General features: G+C 27.4%; 1 protein-coding gene across 4 annotated transcripts in view; it reads right to left on the bottom strand.

Annotated features, from left to right (window-relative positions):
* Positions 1–354: 354 nt before the first annotated feature.
* LOC114128216 (5'-AMP-activated protein kinase subunit gamma) overlaps positions 355–20,668 on the bottom strand; it is a 42,363-nt gene continuing 22,049 nt past the window's right edge. For 3 of the 4 annotated variants that reach the window (XM_027992683.2, XM_027992684.2, XM_027992682.2), the window contains exons 7-15: positions 16,531–16,567; positions 2,889–3,025; positions 2,761–2,809; positions 2,388–2,678; positions 2,127–2,314; positions 1,822–2,025; positions 1,603–1,749; positions 1,448–1,541; positions 355–1,377 (exon numbers count right to left, since the gene is read on the bottom strand). In XM_027992683.2, the coding sequence (XP_027848484.1) occupies positions 1,277–1,377; positions 1,448–1,541; positions 1,603–1,749; positions 1,822–2,025; positions 2,127–2,314; positions 2,388–2,678; positions 2,761–2,809; positions 2,889–3,025; positions 16,531–16,567 (1,248 nt within the window). In that variant the 3' untranslated portion in view covers positions 355–1,276. The remainder of the gene's footprint in view (positions 1,378–1,447; positions 1,542–1,602; positions 1,750–1,821; positions 2,026–2,126; positions 2,315–2,387; positions 2,679–2,760; positions 2,810–2,888; positions 3,026–16,530; positions 16,568–20,668) is intronic. The other variant, XM_050201101.1, reaches the window with a different exon arrangement.

Below are 20,668 nucleotides of genomic sequence, written 5' to 3' on the forward strand. Positions count from 1 at the left end.
TTCTGTGTTACATAATTTTGCATCAATTATCAATAGATATGAATAATAATTAATGATACCATTTTTAAGATTGTAATTTATATATTTTTGTTAGGTATTGGACTTGTATGACTATAGACCACTTGATAATGTTTATAGTTCTGGATTAATTGGGTATTATTATTATGGCCCAATTTTTTAAAAATATTATGTTTGTTGTCAGGATTTCGTTTGTTTGATACGTATAAAATAAATAATGGTTATTAACAAACTACTGTGGTTCTATCTAGCTACAATCTCAAGAAATATAAGTTCAAGAGAACATGAAAAAATTTAATTAGAGGAACAGTTTTTCTTAAAGAAATTAATAAACACTTGTTTTTAAATAATATATTTATTTTAAAATGTATACAATATATTATATATGAATATACTGATTCAATATGTAATATTTTATTTGTACATATAATCATCGGTAATTTGTATAAGTATAAAATTTCACCGTGTAAGCTAAGGCGATTTACTAATATACATAAGTGTTTTTTTCTGTAAAGTATTTGCGTTGACATGAGATGTCATAAGTATTTAATAAATATAATTGTACATTTATAATTATTCTAATAGAAAACGCTTCATGCACATTATAATCAAAATAAAAACAACACAAAATATAAAAATTTAAATTAAGTTTTATAGCAATCAGCGTTCATTTAATTATACACTCGTGTATACATTTTAAAATCTACAAAAAAAAAAATGTATTGGAAAACAAAAAAAAAAGTTTTACATATGTATATTTTTTCTATTGAAAAATATTTTGGTGTGTTAATAATTTGTAATAAATGTATACATGTACATTGTACATAAGGTAAATAGTCAAAAAATATTATTATTAATATATTAAATAACAAATATAATATTTCAACAGCTCTTCATTTGACAATATCACACGGTCATATGAAAAATCACGTAACGCTTTTTTTTTAATGTAGAACTTTTAGACATTAAAATAATATTTATATTAAAAATTCAGACTAGTTCTTTCTAAAAAAAAATATATAATAATAATAATAATAATAATAATAATAAAAAAGGCATTGAACATACATTTTTCAACTAATACTTAGAGAATGAACATTTTGTTGTCTCTAAAGCGCTGTCGTATAATACTACATAGGTAAATAATACTTGTACAAATAAAATTAAACCAGATCATCCGGTGTTATGACTGCATACTATTAATTCTGTTCCCATAACTTATAAAGTCATAGGATTAAATAAAATATGTTTGCTTACATTATGATTGTAATAGTATTGGCTCCATGATTGAGTTTAAAGCTTTAGGGCTTTCCACATTATTTTCATATAGGTCTTTGGCTTTCAATAACCGTTCAGCTCCTTTAAGGAGTAATTTAACAATATTATAAAAGGATGTAAAATATCAGAATAGTCACTTATTTAAACATACCAGAAGGTCGGAGTACTAAATAGTGTAGGATATCGGACAATGAGAGTATTCCAATGACTTTGTCATCTGTGTCTACAATAACTAGCCTATGCACCTGAAAAATAATTGGAAAATCAAAAATAAAATCGTACAAGAATTAATGAAAGTTTTCTTACTTCAGCACGAACAATTTTTTCAATTACATTAAATAATGTATCAGTCAGATGGCATTTTTGTACACCTTCAAACCAATCACTTCGATACTCATTGGCTTGTTTTAGAGTAACATCTAAATTATTATACGTACGTTCTGCAGCTAAATTCTAATAACATAAAACATCAATTAAATATATATTTTGAATTATCAATAGTTTATCCTGTGATTAATAACTTACAATAACATCAAATTTAGCAAATATATCAACAAGTCGACCATGTTGATCAACCATTGGTAAAGCAGATACTCTTCGTTCAACAAATTTCTTTAATGCTAATATAATAGATGTTTCTTCGGAAACTGTCTCTATATTTTCATAAGTGCCAATTTTTAATTCTTCTAGACTCTGAGATAAATATGCAGGTTTTGGTAAATCATTTATCTAAAATGTGAATATAAGATTTATTATTATATAAAACAAAATATAATATTTACTCGATAAATAAAAAAATGTGAAAAAAAAAAAAAAATAAAATTCTATACCCTTACGTAAAGAAGAAGAAAACGTAGAATGCGTTTATGTGTTACAATATAAAGAACATTTCCAGTTGCAGGATCAATTACTGGAAGTCTATGTATTTTATTATTTATTAGAGTTTGAATGGCAAAATATAGTGACATATCAGGGCCAATTGATATTAATTCTTGAGGACGTTCTTGATGTAATTCGTCTGAAACATGAATTTTTATTTTTTTAAACTTTTCTTTTAGAATATACAATTATTATATATTATTAATTTTTACTTCTCCAGGTATCCAACTTATGTTCTTCTAATTCCTCCATACTTGAAGATGATGAAGAATAGTATTTCTGTAGTATCCTGATAAAATCTGTAATAGTTAACATGCCCACAAATTGTTGACGCTTATTGTCCCATAATGGAGCAGCTCGCACACCATTGTAGACCAAAGCGAAAAACGCCTTTTTTACAATTAATTGTGTATCGAATACAACCAATTTTGCACTGGTTGGTATGAGATCATAAGTTTTATGGAAGCGAAAAAATTTCACAAATATTTGACTTTCGTCTTCGACTGAAAGTTAAAAAATTAACGATTAATGCTTAACTTAAGTATTTTAATAAGTAACTATTTATAATTTTAGTCTATAACATACCCAGGTCTTTAATTTTTACTTTTTCCAAAAATGGATCAGCAACAGGAAGCTAAAAAATAAATACAAATATTAAGTATAAAACAAATACATAAGATTCAAGCATTTGTCAAAGGTACTCGGATACTTACTCCTCGAGAATCTCTAAACAATATTGCTGCATGAGTAGGATCTAAAAGGCCATCAGAATTTTTCCTTGAGTTAGAAATAGTGCCTAAGGACAGTCGACGGGTTTCAGGGTCTAGAGAACTTCTACGTAATAGGGCTCCTGGTCAAAAAAAAAAAAAGTTATTCAATACATTATTCATTAAATTTTATAAGAGCAAAAATGATGTAAAACATGAATTATTCATGCAAGTATCATTTTATTTTACAATAAACATCGCAACATCATTTGTGTATTATATTTATTCTTGTTGTTGTGGCCTTTCAATGTCGATGGGTCATGATGATCATAATGCACATATTATAGACGACAACATCAAAATTAAAAAGATATATTTAATGACCACTTATACGCTACATAAGTATAATATGTTTTAATCAACATTTAAAGAGTAATATTTTTAAATGCTAAAAAAAATGTTATTATAATAAAATTCTTATAAGTAGTTTATAGAAATAAAAAGATTATTAATACTATTAAAGCAAAATGTATCATCCATATTACATGATATAAAATAATATGATAAGCTATTTTATGGGTTAGGTTAAAAAAAATAAACAATAAACTTATACAATAAATTTGATTAATTTCATAGAAATCCAGAAAACAATTTTAATGATAGTTATTATCTCATGTCATAAAAGGGCAAGGAGTATATTATTGTATAAACAAAGTATCTATAAAAAAAAAATCAGTCACATTAACTGATGTTAAACTAGCATTTTCCCAAATTTAGTTTTAATTTTAAAATATAACATTTCAACATTTACAACCATTGATTTAAAGATAATGGTAAAGAGGAAAAACCATTCACATATAAATTTAAGTGCCTGCAATCTGTATACAAGTAAATACATATTATTTACTATTTACCTATCATAAAAATATGACGATAAAGAAAAGTAATAAATTATAAATGAATTGTGGGTGTAGGTAATAAATAAAAGTTCATAATGTATAGCATTTAAATTTTTAAAAGAAAATCAGGATTTAATCACACTAATAAGTAATAACTAAAAATTAATAGGTATTGAATTAAAATAGAAGTAATAATTATTAAAAAAAAAAAAAAGAAAGTCTGAAATAAAATTCCATCAAAAAAATGTGTATTTTTTATTTTTCATTATTGAATTAGTAATACAGTATACCATAAATACATTTCAAACAATGTAAAAATAATTGTCCACCACCAAAAAAGGCTATAACATAAAGGTATTTTTTTATACTTTTAAACAAACGAATAAACATTTTTTTTTTTTATTTTAACTGTATTAATAGCAATGATAATTGCCGTATAAGTAATTAAAGCACAATTATTGGATATCTGTTAAAATAAAAACGATGCAGCAGTCATATTTAATTTTGATTAAATTAAACGTTTTATAATATTATATAAACAAGCATATTATATATTATACTGCTCAATGCTCATTATTTTAATATATACAAAGCGCTTATATTATTCCACTTCAATCATTTCAAGTATTCTGTATTCATTTTATTTGATTTAACATTCGCGATCGACTTATAATATTATGACGTAATTTTTTTAGTTACTGTCTACGGGTTTATAATAATTCAGTAATTACGTATTATATTATATCTCCAAAACCTTATTCTTATTATCACCTTTTTACCATTATTCTTATCATATTCTTTTTTTAATGGTTCTACCAGAGCACAGCAAGTTGAAGAAAAAAATGAGTTCCATATAAAAAACGAATTAACAACACTATCTTTGTGTAGTATACAACATACATATGTATATAACATATTCTCGTACGTTGTCGTTTTATCAACGGTAATTATATCGAATAATAACAAAGTTTTTTCATGATCTTTTTTTCTCATGAACAACACGTCAAGTCGTAATGTTGTATACTTTACACAATTCCAACACAAATGTCAACGCAATCAAACCAAAGAACAAACAGCCGTTTAAAACCGCGAGGACGAGACGAACAAGATTTAATGACGTGGGTACATGCGGGAACGTAAAAAATCTACAAAATTATAGTCAGCTCAACAAAAATATCGCGAATATAAATTAAATACACACAGACAGAAGCAGACAGGTGCGCGCGTTTTCTCATCATAATATTTATAGCGAACATGTTTAATGATCTGCGCGTTTGCCTATGATAACTTAACTGTTTTATAGTGTCTAGAAAAACACAATGCAAATCTCATCTATAATGCAATGACGTATAGAATTAGACATCTTCGGCTATTACTATTAGTTATTTTTGTTTATTACTGATTTACCCTTCGCGAGAAAACGGCTGTGAACGCCATCGATGGGTACGTATCGTTTGTTCTTGTTACCACATGGATTGAAACCGGTTGCAGTAAAAAACCAGTTATAAAGTTTCATGTGTACGAGCTACCACATACACATTATTAATATTATATCAGCTATAATCGCATTAGATTTGTGTTTAGCGATTTCCTTCTTTTTCTTATTCACTTGACGTAGAGTAAAAAAAAAACCAAACCGTGCTTGAACCTCAAGGACTTTCGTTCGCAACGATCGTTATATATTACTTGTTGTTAATACTGCGCATACACAATGTCTAATATAATAAATACAATAAAAAGAGCCTTTAATGTTTATTTTCCTTCATGGTGCTAGGTGAGAATTCTATATAGCCATTACAATATTGGTTTATAGTGCAGGCTCACATAATATGGTTATACGTCTATAAAGACTGCAAGTTTCACTATATTTCACGTGCAGAGAGAATCTGGCTGGGTTATCTATAATTATGTTAACCTTAGGTTAGGTAGCGGCATTGGTGAAAATTATTTATGAAAGAAGTGGGTTGGGGAACTTTACGTGAACAAAGGCAAATGTTTGACGGTAAAATTGTCAAGGTTGTGGTATCCTGGATAAAAAAGTCACCGATTAATTTTTTGTGCTAAAACAATTCTATATACAACGCATACTTAATACGGCTTACAAAATACACAAAAATAATAATAATTAATAAATTATAAGTATTATAAGTAATAGTAGTCAAATATTCATAAAATGTCCGTTGCATTAACCATTACAACATATCAGTGGCGAATCCAGGAAGGTGGATCCCGGGTCCGGACCCCCTTGGCTCATGCCATAGTATTTATTTTTATTTTATATTTTTAAAGTTACCCAGAAAACAAAAAAACAATGTATAATAAATAAAACATTTTCCTGGACCCCCCCCCCTTGAATAAATCATGGTTGCGCCACTGCAACATATTTTATTTTCTTGCATATTTTAACAACTTTTTTGTTTTTTTTTTTTCTATTGGAAATTACACTAATTTTGTTTAGTCAGAAGACAACATCTAATTTTATTTATTTAATTACTGTCCTAACAGAATAAGGGTGATTGTGACCAACGAATTTTGAAAACGATGATTCCATTACCAAAGGTAGTTTGATGGATATTCTACGTTGATGGTGGATAAAGTGATGAAAAAAATAGTTAAAAGTGGGACGAATACGAGTGTACGACAAGATATTCTGTATAGCTTATTTGGTGGCCTTTTTAACCTAATACGGTGGTTGGTAATACTATAGTATTACGCTATCTTTTTAGACGCAACATATAATAGCATAATTTAACTGAATCTATGTTAATGTATTATGACTGTGTATTATAATATAGATGACATAACCTTTGCGAGACGAGAAATACTTAATAATACTTTAATACGCGCAATTAAATGTATGACAGATATATTATTTATTATATATTGTGAACAGGTATTCGGATACATGATGATAAAAATATAATTTAAGTGTTATAGTAAACAGTCATTGATCGCGGAATTGAGTGCAAACAGCCATTGGATCGGAAATGATCTGCGTCGATGACCGGTTAAAAAAAAAATCGAAAACAAAATTCAAGGTTACTGTGACCACCAAAATACACGTTTCTACGATGTTTGGTGCACTGTATTAGTGTATTATACTATGCGTACCTATATATTATATTATACGTATGATATTATGCAAAAGGTGACCCACCACAATTGGAAAACTATACACAGGCCATTATTAATTAATTAGACCGATAAACTGCATAATAAGACATTATTATTAGTTATCGATGAGAACTATTTTTTTTTTAAAAACGCATAAAATTCGCACATGACAGAAAATAATAATATAATACATAACATTATAATGTGACGTCAACGAATATTATATTATATATAGTAATATTACTTTCTATGGAATATAATAAATTCTATAGGAATATAGTTGTATAGATACATACAGCAGAGATGTACCAAGTATACTATTTACTATATCCGCGAGTTTATCGTATAAAGGTGTGTTTTAACGAGTGCAGGTGAATGCGATGGTGGAGAAATCCTGGAAATCGTAGGCAGCCGCCTTTTGTATCATATAGGTTATTTAACAAATACGTCAGCGGTCACTGATCGGTACACGTGATTCTTCTTCCTGTTTTTCCATTATATTTACAATTATTTCATTTCGTTTTTATTTTATACGAACTTCGTTTTCCTAAATGACATTGTTAATGTTTGTACGGTTTATTGCGCCTCAAGCACTTAATTATTCTTAATGCACAATATTGTTGCGAAGACGATATTTTTTTTTCACGAACTGATAAAAAAATAAAAACGGGTAATCTCAGATTTGATGACAAAATGTAAAATAAATATACAGAGAAAAAACGGGTGCCAATTACTCGTTAGTATATTTTTTATAAATAATAATAAAAATATAATACCTATAGAGTGGTGCGAATTATACGTAATATCATGAAAATAAAAACTTTAGATTTTATACGCAGAATACAAAAACATTAATTTGAGCGATAAATTTCAATAGGATACAGAAGATTTAATTATAAAAAATAATTGGAATTATTTTAGTACAATACAACGATTTCTATAACTGATGGGTATTATACAAAATAATCGAAGGCTCGCAACTGTACGTTAGAGGTACCGAATTATAAAAATGATATCGATACTTAATAGATATATCTACAATGCGTGAAAAAGGCCTAGTATCATCCCAAACATATATCACAACACTTTGAATGTAATTATTTCACGAAATCGTCGAAGTGTAGTCCCCAAAATCAGAATTTTATTATAGATTTTTGATTTATGAAAAGTAACTTTTAATATGTAATTATATACTGTTTTACCGCCGAGATTTAATTTTGTGAAAATTGCAAAATACTGTAGTTTTTTTTTACATCACATCGCTATAGATCGACGTTCTACATCAATTATTATAGCTCATACTTTATAGTACCTTCTTTCAAAATGCTCTCAAATATCTTATACGCGTCGCCGCTGTCAAGCCGTTGTCGAGTCGAGCTGGCCTGTTGCTGCTGCAATAGCGTTTTCCTGGCACCGTCGTCCAGAGACTTTGACCGGTTCCGGAACTGCCCGTCTTTGGGCACATCCAACAGGCACGACGCGTGCTGGTGGCTGGTCGCCCGGTCCACCGACAACGCCGCAGTCGGCATTTGCTGGTGCGGCGTCGGCACCATGAGCGCGGTGCTGTTGGTGACGGGCAACGGCGCGGCGCTATTTTTCGAGGTGCCGGTGAGCGCGCGGTAAGCGTCGTACAGGAAAGACGTGCGCGGCGATGACCGTCTGCTCGGGCTCGGCGACCGGGACGACGGCGACAGCGAGTATACGTTCTTCGGCACTGATTTCGGCGCGATCGGTTCATCGTCTGGCGGCGTGATATGACACACTACGTGCGGCTTGGGTATGACTAGACGCAATGGCTTGGCTGCCTCCACTTCCATCGTTATATGCGTCTGCAGTTACCGAAGGTACGTCGCAACACAACAATAGGTATCTGATATATAATAGACGAGGGCCGTACGAGAAAAATAATTAAAAAACTATTTCTGACTGGACGACGGACTTTTTTTTTTTCAATAATGTATATTTTTTTCCTATAAGCGTATTATTCGTTCGTCGTATACGGCATATACCTAATATATTTATTATACTATGCGCGTGTATGCACACCACCGTTCGGTCGGTCTATACGCACAATATTTAATAATAATTATACTAATATTATCTGGCCGTGTACACAGAAAATTACAAAACGGAATCGACGTACGACGCAACAGTTTTACACCCGACGACTGCAGTGGAACGTGCAGCAGTTGTGCGATAGTACAATAGCACGTTGCAGTGCTGGCCTGACGCGCGCGAGCGCGAGAAAAACGAGCGTGGCGAAAAACGTGCGTGTACGACTGGTTCGAAAAAACGAAGCGCGGCAGCCCAGACCACTGTGCACTACCACCACGATCGGCGTCGACGACGGCGGCGGCGGTGGTGGTGTTTCTTTCTCCCAAACGCCACAAAAACAAGTGCTGGGAAGGGGATCGGACGACGAAGCAGGGGACGAAAGCGACGCACGACCGGTCCCACGTATACACAAACAATACGGTACAATAATAATATACAATAGTAATATAATATAATATGTTTGGTCCCGATGATCGACTTTGACCGGGTATGTGGTTCACAGGCACGTGTGTATTTAATAATAATAATAATAATATAGGTAACCGCCTACGAAATCAGACGCGCGCGGGTTACCGTCAAAGGTCAATGACGAATACATTTTCATTTATTTATTATAATGCGGTAACTAGAATATAATAAATATTATAAACGACGAACTTTAGAACCGAATACAATTGGTAAGTATAAAGGTCAGGAAATTTTTTCTTAATATACTATTATATTTGAACGCACGAAATATAATAAAATAATATCGGGTTTCACAATAATAACCGTAAATCACGAGTGTGCAGTGGCTTGCCACAGCGCTACTGCTTAATAAAAATGCATTTGATACACTCGTATACCGTTTGAACTGTTATTATAAGTAGGCCTATGATACTTACATGTACGATTCCTCATAAAAAGTAAATAAGAAAAAATATTATAACGCAAAATCTATATAAAAACATACGCAGTAATCGAGACTAACAAATGTCAAATTGGTTTTTATTAGTTTATATATAAAAAAAAACAAAATTAAATACGTAATTAAGATCATATAACATTGTGTAAACACCAGTTGTACGACAGTTCGGAGTGATGTTCGGTTTCCAACATCTGGACCGTTATTTAACATTAATATTATTACACGAACGTGGTTGATAAATAAAATAAACCGAAATGATTTGTTGGTTTTAAAGTGGGACTTTGGTCCATTATGAAAATTCAAGTAATACGATTAGAAGAAAGTTTCGTACATTCTCAATAAGTCAGTTAACTACTGTTTTTTTCGACCTATTTTCTTGATTACAACAAACTATTAATCAATAGCACGGTAATTTAACACCGATCATATAACTTTTTATTTTAATAGATTTTAATCGTTATAACATATTAACATCTACCTATAATAAAATTATTAATACGACTACTTCGTCTAATATTGTACATTGATTCTGTGCAAAGCAACAAAGTTTTTAATTTTATAATGTGTATATTTATGTATATTTTAACTATCATTAATAGTATATTTTGTAGTTTCCATTTTTATTTTATAAACTTTTTAAAAATTTGCATAAATGCTAAATCGGAATAATTTCAATAATGCAATGGTAATTTTTGTAAGTTTTTAACGTTTTGATTAGGTTACTAACATACAAATTTATACAGGTATTTTAAATTAGCAGCTAAACATTTTGATTTTATTAATCAAATATCTATATTGACAGTAAGAAATAAAAATTATATTTAAAATATAATTTTTCAGGTAGGTAGTTTAAATATTAATGTTAAATAAATGCTGCTTAATTAGGTTTTCATCACTATATAGGAATATAACTTTTATATACCTCAAAATAACTTTAAACAATTAAATTGAAATAATACGTGACTATAGAAAAAACTGAATATCCTAATAAGATATTAAAATGAAATGTAATTATTTTTAATATTTTTTACTATAGCTGATAAAGAAATATCAATCTTCTATTTGACATTTCATAGTTCATACAATCCAATATTATATTTTATTATATAAGATAGAACGTGCTTATAATAAACGCTTTAGTACTATTAGTTTAATTTTCAAATGTTTATAGAATCAATGTATTTTTACACACGTAACATTTAAGATTCAAATTTGAACAAAAAACTCTATATAAAAACAAGTAAGATATGGTTTTATTTTTTTGGGTTTATGATAACTCACGACATATTTTTGGGCCATAAGAACATTTTTTTTTAGTTTAACTATAATATTCTTAATACATAAAATTTTAAAATAATAGCAACGTGTATAGGATAATTATAATAATAATTATAACGAATATAGAAAATATTTCTGAATACAAATTTGACAAACAATTATAACTTTATCTAATAGTGTTTATTTAATTATTGAATTTTAAAACACATGCCACAGCGATTAAATGTACAAAAAAACAAAGCTAAATCATTGTCAGATAAAGTAATATAAAATATCTTGGGTTAAAATTTTAGTATTTATTATTAACAGAAATGTCCATGTAACACCAGAAAATTATTAAAGATGCATACGGCTTTAAAGTTATTGAGAATATTGATCACCACATTAAAAACTTTTCTCATGAATCACACATCATAATCCCAGAAAAAACCCGATTACTGCGGTACCTAATACTAAGATTTTACATGCTATCTCCGGTTATCACATTACTAATTTTATGACCAATGTTGTGGAGAGTTCTGGGTCGTCAATATTTGAATTATTTGACCTATTATAAAATTCACATTAAAATTAATATGATTTGGGCCACTCTTGTATAAACAATACACAACAATAAATACAGTAATATATCTCGTTACGTAAATTTTTTCCAATTTCTCAATTTTAATACGAGTCAAATATCACGTTTCAAAAGAAAAAAATATTTAATCGGCTTCTACTGTATAACTTGATTTTAAAACGCCTTACATATAATGTATACTAATATAAAAATTGAATTATTGTATGAGATGACAAGGTTTTTTTTAAAAAAAAACACTTATTTGTTAGTTTTAGTTAAAAAAAAATAATAAATTTATCATTGAACATTTAATGGGAAAGTGGGGAAATCAGAGATTATGAGACATATAAATGTGATTTAATTATTGTTTATTTTTACATACTAATATTAGGATAAGTTAAAAATATGAGGAAAATTAAGCACTACATATAAACGTAGTGTAGATAATATATTATTAAGTCTAAAATAGAATAACAACCAACAGGTTGTATGCGAAAGTTTGTTGTCCATGTAATTCTCGGTTTAGTAAACCAATATACTATATTATTAAAACAAAGCGTTGTAAGGCTAAGTCTCATATATTCGCACATTTATCTATACCTACATGAATTTAGAGAAGTTCGGTATAGGGAATTGTTTTGTCATAACACTCATAAGTTATAATTTATAAATGAATACTACGATGAGTGAAATTTTAAAAGATTAGTGAGTAACGTATGCCAGCATTTTGTGTACAATCGCATACATAATACGAACGAACTTATTTTTTAATAATAAGTTCCACAATAATAAAAAATAAGTTTTGATTTCATTTACAATCGGTTGTGTATGCTAACATTTTAATTATATTAATCAAATTTTAAGTAGACAGTTGTAGGTGGTATGTTATAACTTTATAAGTACTATAATTAAATTTAAATGCTGAAAAAATATTTGAACTCATACATTTTACATGATATTGTATTGATAACAAAAATACATACACATTTTATTTACTTTAAGTAGATATTATAATTTATAACTATATATTTATGAATTAATTTAAAAATAAAATAACTGTTATATTGTACACACCATAATATCTTTGTAATGCTACGAAAAAAATGCTGTTAGTAAAAAATAAAATTATGATTTTGCATTTAATTAGGAACACTACGCATTGAATAATTTATATGTACGCAATAATTTGTAGATGTATAATTATCATATGGAATAACGTGTGAAATTGTTTTCATCTAAGTATGAAGTAGTATAGGTTACAAAATTATTATTATATTATATGTTTGTAGTATTTAATTAATTAGTATAAGTGGAAATTTGGTAATATTTTTGACGAGTTTCCCAACTAAAATGAATAATTGTTTCCATGCAGTGAAAAATGTCAAAATACATCATAAACCTATTAAGTTATCTTATGGAGTCAAAATCTATCGATTTAAGCCAATAATAAGTTTATGATAGTTGAAATTTGAAGACACAGAATAACAAAAATGTAATCTCTATTCTCTATACGTCATATAAAAACTGTATGATTATAAAAAAATATAAATAATTCAATGTATTTGAATGCATATTAAATGTAACCTTTAAGTAAATGGTTAAAAGTAACTGATAAACACCGTGTCATTATAAAAACCTAACACTAAAATTCACATTAAACGTACATTTGTAAACATATATTTCAGAAAGTTATGTTTAGGTAAGGTTAACTAACTCGTTGAAATGAAAATGAGAATGTCGTGAATGAGAAATATTTTAATTTTGTATATCATGTCAAGTAAATGTATTCGTATTTGAGAAAAACAATTTTGAATACAATTAGAAAAATGTATTTAACCTTTCCATAATTAGTTTTCATCAAGTCACGTAAGTAGGATTAATTAATTTCTGCGCCAAGCAAATTTTAATCGTATTTAAAGCATTTAGATTTGTTTTGTAGACACCACTTATATTTAAATTAATTTTAGTGAAAAATAATTTTTGTACATACTAAACTATACGAAAAATAAGTAAAAGAAATATTATTTTCTAAATTGAATCAAAATTAAATAATTAAAAGGTTGAAATTTAATTATTATTATAGTAAATATACGCTACCCGTGAAGCATACACGTATAAAGTTATTAGAAGTTAACAAGGAGTAATATATATACTGCTCTGTTGTGCGCAGTATAATACTATATAAGTAGGTGCCAAGTGTACCTCGTTAATGAGTAAGTCACTATAATGTAACTAAACATTAAAATTAAACTCAACTTCAGTACATAAATAAATAATTTTGAGAAGATAGCATGTTAGTCTATATACTACATACCTAATAGTACCTATATTTCATGAAATGTTTTTTGATACCGATACTAAAGTAATTTATTTTACAATTAGAATTACAATAAATCGATTTAATTTTTGGTAAAAACATTGCATTTGTTTTATTATTAATATTTAATTATTATATGTTAGTATAATATATTTATATGATTTATTATGTTATTAACTGTTGAGTCAATTACATCTTACGGTAGAACAGTGTGAAGTCTATGATATATAAATGAGTGATAGCTAAAGCCTTAAAGTTTCAAATCCCCGCAAATAATATTTTTGAATTACAAAATAACAATTAAAATTGTTAGGTTAAATTGGGTAAATTGTTAAAATTCTTAGTTTGAGTATCTAATTTTGACCAAATTAAAATTTCAAATATCTATAAAAAAATTTTATTTCGAATATTTCATTTTTTTTTTTTTAGATTTTTTGGTTCTAGCCTGAATAACTTATAATAATAAGGTAATCTAGCCTTGTATTACATTTTTAAACTTTTAGTATCAACATATTATAAAGAAATTTTTTTCAAATTAAATTTGAAATATTCAATTACAGTTCAAAAAAAGAAATACGCCAAAAATTATAATACGAAAATGTTAGTATAAATAAATGGTAAAAATAGATATAGGTAGATATATCTGGCTTTTGTTTTTAAATAACAAAAAAATAATTGAGTAATATTCCGTAGTTTTTCAATATTTTTCTATTTGTTTATCATAATTATTTAGATAATCAATAGGAATATTTTATTGTTGAAAAAGAAGCATTTTTTTCTCTATTATACCAACTATTTTCTACTTAAAACTGGTGTCATACTTGCGGAATATTTGACGAGGAAATAAATAATCGCGACGTGCGAAGTGATTTTATTTTTTCCGTGCGAAAATGCCGCTGTAATGTGTTCAGTAGTATTTAAATATATAAATTTCGATATTGCGAAAATTTCGCATGGAACGAAGATATGGAAAAATAATTACAAAATTATGGTAAAATCGATAAATTCGTTGATCTATTAAAAATCTAAAATGATCTCTTACATTAATTAAATTAAATACACGTTTAATGTAAGTTTATTATGATACATATACTGGTAAAAGCTATAAAACTACTTAGTGAAATATATAACATATAAGTAAATACATCATTAGACGTAAAAACTATGAGTTTTGTTTTCGTTATCTTGAATTTATTTTGGAATTTTTAATTTAGGTATTGCGATTTTGGTTTCCTGCGATAACATCTAATAGTTACTATACAAAATAGTGAATAGATGTCATCAAATAAAACTCATTACTGGATCGCTATCATTTTTGTATTCAGAATTATGGAATATACTCGTATTATAGATTATAGCAATATAAGTAGTTATTCAAAAAAATATACTAAGGTCCGAAAGTGTATTGTTTATATATAAGCTCAAAGTGATTTTCAGACGATTCAAATTTTAAACAAAATCAAAAACTAAATGTTTATTAATGGAAAATAATAAAGTAATAACAATACTCTGTGAAATTATTTTTTACGCTGTATTACATTAACATTATTAATTTACTTTGGTTTTACTATAACATATTGTATTAAGGTGTTAATAATATATGAAGAATGTCAAATTCTTGAAAACTCTACTTATAAATTGCGGTCTGCGGATATCTCAATAGTTTAACAATGTTTACGAAAATGTATAAGAAATACTAATTACCAAAAGTATATGTAAGTTAGGGGTTTCTTGAAATTTAAAATTTTAAAATTTAATATTACGTAAAATATCTAATACATAGATATTAAAAATAATTAAATATTGACAAATAAATTAGATAGTGTTGTACACTTGAATATCATCAGAGTATTATTTGTGAGGACGTGAATTTTAGCATTTTTAAATTCGTTTTAAAATTATTTTCACATTTATTTTAGAGACCTAGAACTAAAATTTCTGACTAGAGGATTTTAAAAATACCAAAAAATGTTTGATTGTTCACCATATTAACTAATTTAGTAAGTAATACAACAGAATAAGATTTCTACTTTACAATTCATAACTTTTAAATAATATTTATAGTAAAGAATTTAAAAGTTTATTAGGAATTATTTTTTTTCTTACATGAAAATATTATAAATTAAATTATTAAATCATTGGTAAATATTTATTTAAGTCAAATTATTTAAAACGAGTTAAAATTAAATCCACAACCATGTTAAGAAATGTAAGTAATTTATAGAAAAGCACCTTGCTTATAGTTCAACTAAATTTATTTTACGTTGATCAATTAATATAACATTACACTTTATACCAACACTAGATTTGATTCTAAAGTAACATAATTGACGTCAGAGATTAAAACTTTAACAATCTTGACCCAATGAAATGACCTATAATTTTCGTCATCTTATAATTATTAATAACAACAAGAACAAAATTCTTACTAGAGTACAAACTTAAAAATTAAGTGATTTACTATACGCTACATTAGGTTAGTTTAATATGTATCGGGTTAATAAATTGTAAGTACTCACCTTGTGCAAAATTTGTATGTGGGATATTGGCTGCTTTCTGCAAAAGAAAACAAAACACAAAATCAATTTTAGTCCTAATAAGAATATGTGGTGGAGTTGAGCAAAACAAGGTCGAATATTCAATGTCAATTCATTAACAGGTCCTCGTATTATATCAAGTATTTCTTGTTTTATTAGTAGGTAACACAATAAAATATATAACTTGAGCAGCTCAAGTTGAGCTCTCAAAATTATAATGATATCATAGTATGAGACATATTTTTTAATCCAGTTTAATAATAAAATTATTTATATTTTTACAAAATATTTTATTGAATCTATAAGATGATAATTTTAATTGTTTTATGATAAGAAAATAGATAAATTCCTATAATCATTAATTGTACATTTTTATCATTATTAATATTTGTTTATATTTATCATGTGCATGTATAATACCAATAATCATTAATTATCTTTCAATGTAAAATATCTAACGTAATTTGGATCTACTTATATGAAATAATTACACTGTATGACATATTAGATATAGTAGATGTATTTAACATTGTTCAACACAGCAATTTAAAAGTATATACTTGTCAACTATTAAATAGCAATTTTCTGTTAATGTTATTAATTATTAATAACACAATTTTATATAACAACTTTGTAGTTCAATAACTATGATAATCTGTATTACGTGTCGAAATTTAATATACACAAAAACAAATAAAACATATTATTATTAAAATTAGTAGTGAACGTACAATATTATATATAAATCTATATCATATTATTTCTTATGATAAAAATATCAGTATAATTAATTAGTTATTGGTAGTTACCTACCATACTATGCTTTATGATAAAATATAAGTTACGGTATTTATTTGTTGTTCTAGTACAAGGATCTGGAACCTTTTTGTGTAAAAGATCCATTTTTCAAATATTTGTAAAATCATAATTAATGCATACTTCTAACAGCCACTGGTTTCCGATCCCTGTTCTAGTGTGTGTATTTTTTTTTACCGTGTACATAGAGTGAATTATCAAGTATGCTAAAACCATTTTTTAATAAAATAATGTATTTAATCAAATTCCGATATTTGGAATTTTTAAGTACACACTTAAAGGACATAATTTCTTTCAATTTTTTAATAGTTGTATAAACTTTTGTTTCAAGTGAGAAATACCCTTTATTATAACTATACATAGAAAGATAGAACATAAACATGGACAATTTTTTGGGTAGATCATACATTTTAACCAATATAAGTTTAATGGTCGACGATTGATTTCCCACTTTGTCTTGCAGTATAGTTATCTGAAAGTTGGGATGTTAATACGTTATAGTTTTTATCCCACCGCAATTAAACCATGAAAAATAGATTATTTGCCATGCAAATACAAGGGCTAAAAAAATGCATGTCACACAATAGAAATTATTCAAGAAGATTTTTAAATATTGAAATAAAGTAAATAAATAAATACATTTTTACTACTGAATTATTAAATTATACGCATACATACACGTGATACTCCACATCATGAATAACAAGGAATAAATATATAAGATTCTTACCTACATAATATTATAGTACCTACGTTTATTACGAATCATTATTTTCTAGAAGTAATACGAAATTATAAAATGTTATAAATTATAAATACCTATTACAATGATATATAACAATGAAACAAAATAAGGATTTATAATGATCTTTAATAATAAGTTTATTATAATTAATTCAGAAATAGTTTTGATATCATTTAGTTGATACCACTATACCTACTGCAGAATCATTATTTATTTATACGTTTAGTATACATTATGAACAATGTTTTTTTTTAAATTTTTAGATATCTACTTATTTTTTTTTACTAGAAAAAATATACTATTAATTATATTACTGTGTAACCTTCAATTTTAAATTTTTTATAAGATACGCATTTGTGTGTGATATAGAACGTGAGTTTCAAATTTTAAATAGATCTTATCGAAATTGTTGGTTCTGGAGAGATTATAGTATGTTATTAAAACCAAACGAAGTAACTAAACACAACTAAGCTTGAAAATCACAATACAATATAATAATATAATATTTTCAAATGAAACGTGCGCGCGCGTATATAATATGAAGTGTGTATAATTAATCTATATTATAGTACATACATTTAGGGCACAATATTTTAATTTTACCTAATTAACAAAATAGAAATCAAAATCTTTCAAAACAAATCATCACAGAAGTTTAACATACGATGTAAAGGGCAGCTTAGTGCGTAGAACAAGATTTTTTATTGAAGTGTCGAGTGTAGAAAGTAAGAAAATTATGAGTGATAATTTACGGTGCATTAAATTAAATAATTTGCAATATATTTAGACTGTCGTATAGGCCATTCAACAATTTAAACGAGTACATCGATAAAATTATGCCTGTACCATAATGAAATTATATTTAATCATCGCTCCACTTCCAGACCTGATTTAATTGATGTCCTATTATAAGGAGAAAACTTATCTTTACTTTTCAATTTTAACTATACATATAAGTTTTAACTGATTAGGATTCCAAATCGCTGATCTAAATTCGAACCCTAAACAAACCAATATGAAGTATAACTGTTTAAACAACGAATTTTAATAACTAAAACGTTTATGTTTATTAAAACCCATGTTTCTATAGGTATTTTCACAAATGTTATTTATATATGCACTAAAAGCAAGAGTAAAAATCACGTCCGTGCGCGAACTTATACACCTAGTGTGTAAGGGCCTTAACGATAATAAAATTCCCAAAGTTAAATAACTCTAAACACATTTAGTTTAACATTATTATTCGTTTTTTGATTTTTACCATTTTTTGAGTGTTTTTATCAAACAATTTCAGTGTTAAGTAGTTAACACAGTTTAGTTACATAGTTGTAGTAAATAACGATTTCAGCTAATATAGTATTATGTAATTTATCCATCAACAAAGTAAATATATTTAAAAAATAAATATTTTTATTTCAATATCTAGAATTGTGAAAAGCGTAGGAGATAAAATGTATCTATTATAAGTAGTGAAATAAAGTTAATTCTGTAGGGTGCTTGATTGTTTCGTAGGAAAAAAATTAAAATAGTGCCAATTGTAATTTTTTCAAAATAGGTGCAAAATGTAATATAGGTATATATCTTATTTTAAAGTAAACTGACAATTCTTCCCCCATTTTATAACTCCTATAATTGTAAATGTAATTTTATAGATTTACATAAAATATAATTAATAACTAATAAAAATGGCTAATTTTTTTTTGAAGTGAAAACTTCTTTAGGCGCGTTTAGCACTTTTTGTGGGTACTGAATTGAACTGAGCCGTCACGCTAATAATGTAACGCTCATTCAGGCGAAGTCGGCTCGAGTCGACTAATAGCAATAATTATCGCTATAGCAACAACACGTATCAGCAGCATTTAATATAGATATTCTTTTGAATTAGAAGTAAAAGTCAGAAATGAAGTATTTCGATTTAATTTTCTGTTGCACTCAGAAGTGTTTCAACAAATTACTGCCCCCTCTATGTTATAGAAGATGGATGAAGAAAACCAAATTGATGACAAATTGCAACGGAAAAGGGAACTGACCAATACGTGCGTGAAACACTATCGTAAAAAAGGAAGCGAATGGAATCTCAGCAATTGAATTCTTCGATACAAGATGACCCTAACGAGGAAATGGAAAGCATGCGAGTTCAAGAAAAAATTGCAGAACGGAAAAAAGCAATGGCGAAGGAACGTTCCAGAATATATAGTGAGAAGAAACGTCTTAATGCACTACAATCAGTTCATGATGTGGTTCATGATTTACTAACTCCCGGACCTTTGCATGGATATCTATAGCTCGTATTAAAAAATCAACAAACTACGATTCATAATCCTCAGATTGCCGGAACATCAACGAATATGGATATTCCTCTTGTTACACGTGAAAATCAAAGAACTACGATCCATGATTCTTAGATTGTCGGAACATCCACAAACATGAACATTCCTATTGTTATACGCAATGATTGTGAAAATTCAAATAATGGTGAAAATATTTTATCGCCGTTAAATGAAGAAAATCAACCAATGGATGTTGATGATAATTTAGCACCATTACAAGTTTAAATGC

This window comes from Aphis gossypii, chromosome 2 (genome assembly GCF_020184175.1).
Source record: "Aphis gossypii isolate Hap1 chromosome 2, ASM2018417v2, whole genome shotgun sequence".
Taxonomy (NCBI): domain Eukaryota; kingdom Metazoa; phylum Arthropoda; class Insecta; order Hemiptera; family Aphididae; genus Aphis; species Aphis gossypii.